Source organism: Marmota marmota, unplaced genomic scaffold, assembly GCF_001458135.2.
Source record: "Marmota marmota marmota unplaced genomic scaffold, marMar, whole genome shotgun sequence".
NCBI lineage: Eukaryota > Metazoa > Chordata > Mammalia > Rodentia > Sciuridae > Marmota > Marmota marmota.
The window spans coordinates 8,837,110-8,847,903 of NW_026000223.1; the positions used below are offsets into that span (position 1 = coordinate 8,837,110).

General features: G+C 35.6%; 1 protein-coding gene across 1 annotated transcript in view; it reads left to right on the top strand.

The window, feature by feature from the left end:
- The window catches only part of LOC107155345 (disintegrin and metalloproteinase domain-containing protein 32-like), a 179,536-nt gene that overhangs the window by 24,672 nt on the left and 144,070 nt on the right, over positions 1 to 10,794 (top strand). Inside the window, exons 3-6 of the mRNA XM_048792765.1 lie at positions 4,307 to 4,368; positions 6,586 to 6,661; positions 8,017 to 8,093; positions 10,278 to 10,458. Of these exons, the coding sequence (XP_048648722.1) occupies positions 4,307 to 4,368; positions 6,586 to 6,661; positions 8,017 to 8,093; positions 10,278 to 10,458 (396 nt within the window). The remainder of the gene's footprint in view (positions 1 to 4,306; positions 4,369 to 6,585; positions 6,662 to 8,016; positions 8,094 to 10,277; positions 10,459 to 10,794) is intronic.

A 10,794-nucleotide genomic window follows, 5' to 3' on the forward strand; every position in this document is an offset into this window, starting at 1 on the left:
AAGAATGATTCCAAATGATATATTTTTTTTTAAATTTTTTTTTATTTTTATTTTTTTTAAAGAGAGAGAGAGAGAGAATTTCAATATTTATTTTTCAGTTTTCGGTGGACACAACATCTTTGTTTGTATGTGGTGCTGAGGATCGAACCCGGGCCGCACGCATTCCTGGCGAGCGCGCTACCGCTTGAGCCACATCCCCAGCCCCCAAATGATATTTTAAACTGTTAGGAAAAAAATGTATTTATGTGGGTTGAAGGTACAATGTTGGCTATTAGGGTAAGAACTAACAGTCAAGATAGAGTTTTATATATCATTAAGGTTGACATTAAAGTTACTTATAGAAAACCATGCCAAGATGAGTTTCATTACGATTTGGGGCATTTTGAAGGTATCTGTCATTCTTTGCCCTTGAATCTTTCCAGAGATGCTGGGACACAGGAGCCACTCTCCTAGTTGCAATGGACCTTCCATCAACTGGTTGGTTCTGGTTTGTCAGCTCAGGGGCCTGTGGCTAAGTGCTTGGAGGGTGTGGTATTGTGTCTGTTGTGTGTTTCTATTGTGTGAAGAAGTTCTGGATGAAGGCTCTGGGCTGTGGCTGAGATTGTGGAGAGTCCCCTCTACAGTGTCCTTTTCTTGGTGGTATAGATTCTGGTGGCTTCAATAAGCACAAGTCCTGGGGTTGCAGATTCTCTGCAGGTGATCTTTGTTGCACAAATGTTCCCCTGGCCTGTGCAACTCATTGAGGTTACTGTCATTACTCCTGGAGAATGGAACTCAGCCAGTTCATACTGTTCTAGTTCCACTGCCCCAGGTTTTGAATGGCGGGTGCTGATTCCCTCTGCTGACTGTGAGTGAGGCAGAGTCCAGCCAGTATCTAAACCATGTCCTATCACACTCCATATTTGTGGTCAAGGTTCAAGCTGGGAGATGAATTGGGCTAGGAGAGAATTCAGACTGGGAGCTCTGGTTGCCTTGGGCCCAGACATATTATTGCTTTGAATGACCTCCTGCTGGCTATGGTGAAGATCTGAGCACTTCCTCTTTAGGTGTCCCAAGGACTTAGGCACCCTCTTGTTGTAGCTTTCTGTCAGCTTCAGCCACCATCTGGGGTTCCCTGCCTCTATGATGCTGGAGATTTGGAGATTATGGGCAGCTTCTCTCTGGCTTGGCCCCTCATAGGACAGTGAACTGGAGGAAAGTCTCGCTAGTTTTCTTAGGACTCGGTAACTTACCACTAGGTGTCCCTCGCCCTCTCCAATGTCTGTGGGCATAGGCAGAAATTCCAAGGGCTCTCCCTCCCCTGTGAACAAGGGGAACCAGGTAGATCAGCCTCTCTTGGGAAGTGCTTGCCCAACTCAGCACTCAGCTGCCACCAAGGCCAGGCAGAGACTGAGCTGAGACCAGCGATTTGGGTAGGTGGAAGTCAGATCTCAAATCTGAGCAGAGGAAAGGAGAACAGGAAGCCCGACCCATTTACACTTAAGATAGTTATCAATAGGTAAGGTCTTACTAGCGTATTCTGTTATTTCATACTTTTACCATAGTTCCTTTCTTACTTTCTCCCTCTCTTAAGTCTTCCTTTGTGGCCAAGTGATTTCTCTAGTAGTGTGTTTTAATTGTTTGTCATTATTTTTGGTATATATTACAGAATTTGCTCTAGGTTAACCACGAAGCTGACAAAAAATTATTTTGATTATAACAGGCTGTTTCAAATGTTAACATATTAATTGGTCATAAAGATAGGAACAGAAACAAAAATGGAGGGAAAATCTAATAAAAATCTCTACACTTGCTCTTCATTCCTTCTCACAAGTTGAATTTTTGATGTCCTATTCTACAACATACTATATTGTCTTTTTCATATTAATGTCATTATTTTTTTGTTTTGAATTTTAGCCTTTATAGTAAAGATATGAATGGTTTATACACCAAGTTTTTGGTTTTACAGCATTCCGATTTTGTATAGTTACTTTAAAAAATTGTATAGTTACTCTTATCAGTAATTTTTATACCTTCTCATGCGTCTCTTACTCAATAATTTTTCAGTTTGATGAACCTCTTTTAGCATTTCTAGTAGGGAAGACCTGCTGTTAATTTCTAAAGACTAGCTTTTCTGGGTATAGTATTTTGGTTCGCAGTTTTAATTTAAAAAAAATTTATTTAGCAAAGTGAAAATCTCATTTTCTTCATTCTTGGTTTATAATCTTTCTGCTGAGAAGTTTGTATCAGGTGAATTGGAACACCTTTATATGTTATTTGGCCATTTCTTTCTCTTCTCTTGCTGCTTGAGAATCCTTTGTCTTTATCTTTTAGCATCTAATTGATTTGTGTTTAGTTTTAAAGGATTACTTCAATCTCTCTGTTAAGTTTCTCTGACAGTGTAATGAGTTGTTTCTCTGTGTTTTCTTAAAATTTATTGAGTTCCCCTAAAATAGCCATTTTGAATTCTATGTAAGAGTTTTCACTTATCATTTGATTTATGTCAGTTTCTGACACCTTTTTTTGTCATTAGGTGAGGTGATTATTCTCTGGTAGGTCTTGAGGCTTGCTGAAATATGACAACAGCGGTATATTGAAAAATTAGTTGCTTATTCCCACCTTCATAATCTGACTTTGTTTGTGCCTGTCCTTTCAGAAATTCTAAACAGATAGCCTGTTTTCTCTAATCCTGTGATCTCTTCTGCTGTTTCATCCCTAGATCATGCCCTAAGTCCTGGTGTGTTGAGAGTCTCCAGTTGATGTATGTTATTCAGTATGAATGGGGGGGTGGTGCCTAAATAGGATAGGCTTTTCTCACAAACCTTTCTTGGGGAAGAATTGAGCTCAGATACTTTGTTGAAATGGTCAATGGCCTATGATCAGATGCTGTGAAATTCTGACTGACTCTGGGCCTTACAGTGGGGGGATCATCTCTTGGCTGTACAATGACTTGGTGCCTACTTAACCTTTTCTGCTTCCAAGTGGGCACTCTCTCTTTGTGGTCCTGATTGGTTTGGAAGAGTGTTGAGGTAGGCAGTCCTGTGTCTTGCAGACTTGTTGAGTCCCACCCAGAGTCCATAGCCCATTGAGATCAGCATAGCACAAGGGCAGGACCAGGCCTACAGTGCTATATGCTGCCTGCTGCTATGGTGTGAACATGGCCTGAGAATACTGTAATCAGCCACAGTTGATACTGTCCAGCATAGAAGTCCTACCCACAAAGGTCATGGGCCTCTGCCTGGTACTGGGTTTGGCCTGAAGACTTTGTGGACAGTCACCTGGAGGTAGGAGGTAGGAGGCATTGGCATCTCCCCAGTGTTGGGTATCACTGACCTAGCACTGAGTTCTAAGATAAAATCCTGTGCTTACTTCCCTATCCTAACCCTTAGTAAATGGAAGCTTGCTCTTTGCTGTGCCACAGCTGGCAGTAATGCAGGCTGAATCTTGAGTCCATCTTCCTGGGCTGCAGTTTCTGCCTAATTGTTGGCATGCTTAGAGGCTCTGTTTGTAAGTACTGACCTGGGTATGGGAGCCTTTGGATTCTGCCTGATGATGAATCTCACTGTGGTGGGTCTGGCACTGAGTTTCAAGGCAAATTTCTATGCTCACTTTCCTGTTATACTAGTAAGTGGAGACCTTTTTTTTTTTTTTTTTTGTTGCTCTGTGAGTGCTTCTTGAGGTTGGTGAAACAGTCCTATGGCCACCTGGCTAATGTGAGGTCCTCGGGCTCAGTCTGAGGGTGCTGACCTGGGACCATGGGTAGCAGGGCTCTGCTTGGTTCTGGGTTTCATTGTGTTGGGCCTGATTCCCTTTCCCTTTTCCAAGCAGGAGGCATCTCCTTCCACACTGTGTTGCTTGGGGTTGGGTAAGGTATGACATAGGAAACTCCATCCTGTCTTCCTCAATGTGTCTTTTATTTTTATTATGCTAAAATCAGGTATTTTTTTTTTTTTTTGTAAGGGGATTAAACTCAGGGGCATTCCACCACTGAGGCACATCCCCAGGCTCTTTTGTATTTTATTTAGAGACAGGGTCTCACTGAGTTTCTTAGCACCTCACTTTCACTGAGGCTGGCTTTGAATTTGCAATCCTTTTGCCTCAGCCTCACGAGCTGCTGGGATTACAGGTGTGCTAGGATTACAGGTGTGCGCCATTGTACCTGGTTAAATACAAATTTTTGATGTTTTGTTACAGATTTTAAATCATATATACTCAGATATTTAATAAGTACATTTAAATCATTGTTTGGAGGGGTTAATTGATATATAATTGTGTTTTGTTTCTTATATTAAATTTATCTTCACTTCAGTTGTTCTGGATTTTCTAGGAACAGGTATCTTACATCATTCCAATAGATGAGAAACCGTATACTGTGCACCTTAAAAAAAGGTAATTTTTTTTTATTCTTTAGGTTTCATTTAATCTCTATGAAACTGTTCACTTGTGTTAAAATTGAGTATGAAAAATAAATCTAGTTGTTATTAAAAGTTTTAGTTGTCTTGGATGAGCAAATGCTTGCATGTGACATTTAAATTTTTGATCCTAATATTTAAAGTAGTCTTTTGTGAATGGGGATTGGGAGCTGAAACAAGTAGGGATTCACTTCCTGAAGACTGCTATTTTAGTAAGTTGGCAGAACCAGCAGCACCTGCATAATCAGAGCAGAGGGAGAAAAGGAACAGATCTGAGTCAGGGAAAATATGTGCTCACTATTGGAGAATCTGGACTTGAATTGCTAGTGGGACACCCCAGGGAAAGTGTTCAGTTGATGGTTAATTTGGTTTAGAACTTGGTAGAGAAGCATGGGATTCAAAATCCTTTCATGATTAAAAGGATTCAACAAGTTAGGTATAGAGGGAATGTATCTCCATATACAATAAAAGCAAAATTTGAAAAACCCACTGCTAATAATCATGGTCGATGGTAAATAGTTGAAGGATTTCCCTCTAAGATTAAGACAAGGATGCTCACTCTCACCAGTTCTGTTTAACATAGCACTAGAAATTCTCGTTAGAGCAATTATGAAAAAGAAAGAGAAGGTATCCAAACTGGAGAGCAAGAGTTAAATTATCCTTGTTTGAAGGCAACATGATTTTATATATAGAAAATCCTAAGATTCCACCAAAACAAAACAACCCTATAAAACTGATACAGAAATTCAGTAAGTTATAGGTTATAAAATGAACTTTCAAAAATAGGTTGCATTTCTGTACAGTAATAATAAACTATGTGAAAGGAAATTGAGAAATCAGTTCTGTTTATAATAGCAAAATTCTGATGGTATTTTTTTTACAGAAATAGAAAAAAATCCTAAAATTTATGTGGAGCCACAAAAAACTCCAAATAACCAAAGCAATCATGATCAAAACTGAACAAAGCTGAAGACACCACACTACACACTTAGAGAAGCTATGATAATCAAAGTCATCTTTTTAATATAAGTAGTAAACACAGTCACAGAAATAAACAAGATATACCTATAGAAGTAGAGGATGAAGTTTAAAGGTGAGAATGTCAAAAAAAATGTAGAATTGAATGTCATGGAAATATTTAAGGGACAAAGGAAGGATCTAGATGAGGTGATTTATAAGGAGATATAGACATGAGAGAAAGCATCATTAAAACCTAACAAAACTCCTGTATCCCAGCAGCTTGGGAGGCTGAGACAGGAGGAACTCAAGTTCAAAGCCAGCCTCAGCAAAAGTGAGGCACTAAGCAACTCAGTGAGACCCTGTCTCTAAATAAAATACAAAATAGGGCTGAGTTCAATCCCTGATACCCCAACCTAAAAAAATGAAAACAAATCTAACAGGAGATGGTGTTAAGGGAATGTAGCCAAGCATGAGATGCTTCAGAGTTGTTTTACTTGCCTTTAGACTGCCTTTTGATTTGACAACTAGATAGTCATTAAAAAGTTTTCTCAACTAATTTATGTAGTTGAGTTACATTGGGCTGGAGCGAACATGAGTTGGGGAAGAAACTAAAATGGTATAATAAGTACTGGAAATGATAATCAGAAATGATTGAATTTAGATTTGAAATTTCTAATTCTTTCTTAGTATTATTCCAAATACTAAGAATAATAAGACTTTTATGCAATACTCTTTCACTTCATTATCAAAGTAGTATATATGCATAGTACTAAGACCTAGAGTAAAGGAACTGAAAACTCTTATAGTCCTACATCCAATACATATCTTAAAAAATTCCCCTCCTCTTCTTGCACATGTTTTTTATTTTTTAAAAAGGACTCCATTAAGGTGGGAGTAAATATATTACTTTGAATAAAATTTAAGTATTTCAACAGTAGTATTATTTCATACTACCTTTATGTTAACAGTTGACAAAGTTTTTCTCTAAAAATCCAGAAAGTAACTATTCTGATTTTTTGAGAACCATATGGTCTCTGCCTGAGCTACTTAATTCTGCTGTTGCAGCGTGAAAACAGCCTCAGACAGTATGTAAATGAATGGGTGTGGCTATGTTCCAATAAAACTGTAGTGAAGAGTGGGCGGGATTAGACCTGAGGATTTGTTTACAGACTGTTGCTTTGTATGTTTCACAAGGAATAACTTCTTGCATTCTTTCACTCTTTTTTATATTCAGATATTTTTTGGCAGATAATTTTATGGTCTATTTGCATAATAAAGGATCTGTGAGTTCTCATTCTTCAGATATTTTGGTAAGATTTATGTTTTATTTATTTATTTTTTTTGCTTGACTCACAGACTTTATTTACATTTGTCTACAGCATCATTTCCTTATGAGATAAACTAGTACAGCTCAGTTAAACCAAGAAATCATAATCACCTGAATTGTCTGTAAACTCCTATTAGCTAAATTTATAACCTTGCATTTGCTTAGTACAGCCAAAGTTTTAAATACAAGAGAGCACAAGAATAAACCAATGTAACATGTGGAATCCAGATCATCATCTGGGCAGTTTAGAAGGTGGACTTTCAAAAAGTCTGAGGCACAATTACAAGAGAGTAAAATTCTTATGGAACCTACAGTAAACGTAGCAAGGAAAATTAAGACATAAAAAACACGGGAAAGCTTGTAGTAAAAATATTATGAAAATATTTCTACATAAGGTATTTTGTTTTTAGATTGGTTGAAGAGAAAAACATTCACTTTAAAATAAAAACAAATGTAATTTTGTTTGGTCTGTCTACTAAATACCTTAAAATGTTTAAAATTTTATTTAAATTGCAGCAGATAATGTTAAGGAAAAAGAAAAAAAAAGAAACAAAAACAAAAGCAGTATCCCATAACAAAAAGCCCCCAAGCACAATTTTTGATTTCCTCTAATACTTACCTTGCATTGTCACTGAAGACACTGTTAAGAGAAACCTTTTTATTTTTAAACCAGAAAACCCAATAGAGATCAAGTGACCAGATTTTAATTCTGAGAAATAAAACTCTAATAGCATTTTAAGCCATAAGTTATTTCAAGTGAATAGGAAAAAAATAAATTTTTGCTTATATCATGCAGAAATAAGCATTCATTTGTTATCCAGAAGAAAATTTTATGTAATTTGCTTAAACATCAAGGAGATTTATGTTTTATAATTTAAAAAATTTTTTTTACATTGAATAAGTGCTTTCCTAATATAGAAAGCTCTCAAGATTCACAGGAGATATATTTAAAGTGTTTACTGATTAATTGTTAATTAATTCTTTAGGTCTTGGTAAACTAAAAGCAAACTAGATTGAGTTGCTACCTTTCACATTGCCTAGAACATGGACTGTATTTGCTTATTTATTCATTTATATTTTGTTTAATAAATGAATACAAAGTAAGATAAACAGGCACAAATGTTATTGGACACAGATCACAGATGAACAACTTTCTTTCATCTGCCCATTGTATCTATCAGTAATTTCTCTTGACTCTGCCCTTGAAACAACATACCCAGAGTTCACCCTCTTCCTTGTCTCCATCCAGTAATAGGACATATAAAGTATAGAGGTAGGAAATCATTAGAAAGTTATGTTAATTCCTCAATAACCAGTTTTCTTTTTTTTATTTCCTAGACTCAATGCTACTATCAAGGATATATTGAAGGATATCCAAATTCTATTGTCACACTCAACACATGCTTTGGACTGAGGTTACTTATTTATTTTCTGTTGTTGATTACAGAAAGCCTAGATATGATATTTGGCTGTAGTGAATTCATTCTCCTTATTTTAAATTTATAACTAGAGGAGGATTCCTATGTTGTGGTTATTCAGTAATATTCTATGAACACACACTCTCTGCTTTTATTCATACTGAAAGTTCAGTCCTTGTCTCCACTGCTGATCTGATAACCAGGAAGACGGTTTAAAAGAAAAAAGGAAAAAGAAATTTTATTGGTTTACTAGCAAATGAGAAACACAGGAGACTCCTGACCCAGAGTCTTCAATTCTCTCTGCCCCAGAGGAATGCAGGACTTTTAAAAGAGGAACACAGAGCTGGGACCCAAATGTTATCAAATAAGATTATCAGATAAAATTAAGTAGTGTTCAATAAATGTCATCAAGAGAGCTTTTGCTCACGTTCTCAGGTTTGGAGTTTCTTTATTCTTGTTGGCGGTGACATTCTTCTGGGTAGTGAAGAACACTATAGCTTAGTCTAGCGTGGGAGAAATGTCGATCTATCCCCTCATCCCTTGACATGTTTAGGGAGGGGGAGAAGGGAAGGAGGAAGGAACAAAAACAAAAAAATGTCAGTTTTTTTAATGTTTTATTTTTTTAATTAATTTTTATTTGTTTTGATTAGTTATACATGACAGTAGAATGTACTTATACACTTTGATATGTCATACATAGATGGGATATAATTTCTCATTTTCTGAGTATTGTAGAATCACATTGGCCATACCCTCACATACACACATACGACAATAACGTCTGTTTCATTCTACTATCTTTCTTATCCCCACATCCCCTGCCTTCCCCTCCTTTCACTTCCCTCTACTTAATCTAAGGTAACACTATTCTTTTTTTTTTTTTTTTTGCCTTTAACATGTACTTTTTTTCATTACAATTCTTAATACGCGTATATACCACAGTTTTATAAGCTGCTTACAGCCAAGCGGCAAGGTTTGGACTCAAAGCATTAAGTGGATCCCTGTTAACATCATTTTTTGTCATGTTCCTCAGTGACCAGAGATATTTCTAACTTCCTTGTAGGTTTGGATTCCCTAGACTCCTCACTCTCTTTTTCTTTTTTAATTTGTATTTTATTGGTGCATTGTAATTATACATTATATTGGGATTGATTATGCCATATTTGTACTTGCACATAACATAATTTGATTAATCTCATCCTCCAGCACCTTCCCTTTTCTTATTTTGTTCTTAACTAGAGAAATGACAACTCAATGTACTTGTGTATAGTAAGTTGGAGAACCAAGTTTAGGATGGCTAATTTTTTGAGAAAAGAGAATATTTATGATGCCTACTGTGTATCCTAGTATTTGGAGTTATAAAGGCAAATAAAGTTAAACAAGGATTACTTTTTCTCAAGGAAATCATCTTGAGTGTTTATATAAATAATTATTAATATAATGTTCATAGTCTTTTTTCCCCTAATAATCCCACTCTCTCTCTTAGAATCATTGTGTTTCTTCTTTCCTGCTTAGAGAGATTTTCATTGTGTCAGGAAATTATCTACCTTCCTTTTATAGTGTAGGATCCTTGTTTTCACAAATGTTTTTCAGTGCTCCTTATATGGAACATAAAATTTAAACCTAAATTTTTTCTTTTAATGGAGTAGTGATGTGAACTGTTACCTGTATTCAGGGAAGGATAGTTACACAAATTGTTTACTCTTTAGAATCTCACTTTTGATTTCTTATTCAGATTTTTATTATATAAAATTATATTATGTAAATTATGTTATTTCATAAGTACTTATTTTTTAAGAAAATTGATCATCATATAATTGTTATTAAAGTTGTGTAATTATGTTTTTCAAAAGCCTTGCTAGATGGAGAAATTCATCAAGATTTATATTTATTATTGATTTAATTAGTCAGTGACATGGAAAACAGGGTTGGTCACTGTAATATTGTAATTCTAGCAACTGATTAGGTAAATTCTGCTGACTTTATAACTATAAAAATAAAATGGGAATTGGTTTTGTGGATTAGGGAAATCACTGTCTCTTCAGAATCATATCAAGAGTTTGGAAGAAAACACTGGACTCAAAACATTCTATATCTTTGTTATTTTTCCTTTGGGATTTTGTCAGTTTTATAATACACATTTGATTAAAAACACTTAAAATATTATCCTTGATTTTACAGAGGAATACTGCAATTTGAAAATGTTTCCTTTGCAATTGAGCCTTTGGAATCTGCCATGGACTTTCAGCATGTTCTTTATAAATTAGGGGATGGAAACAATGAACTTCGAGTTTTTAACAAAAATGACAGAAGCACAGAAAAACAGCCAGTGGTCTATAACATTGTTACAGGTGAAAAAGAAGTGAGTCATGTATTTTTTATTAGCATTTTCAAGACAGTTATTACTTCTATTTAATTTATTTTTAAAAATTAATGTTATTAACTTATTGTACAGTCGTAGCCATATCCTTTCCTTGTGAATATCCTAATATTTAATTAAACTAAAATTTCTCTGAAATCATACATTACCTTTTTTTTTTATTGTTGGTTGTTCAAAACATTACATAGTTCTTGATATATCATCTTTCACACTTTGCTTCAAGTGGGTTATGAACTCCCATTTTTAGCCCATATACAGATTGCAGAATCACATCAATTACACATCCATTGATTTACATATTGCCATACTAGTGACTGT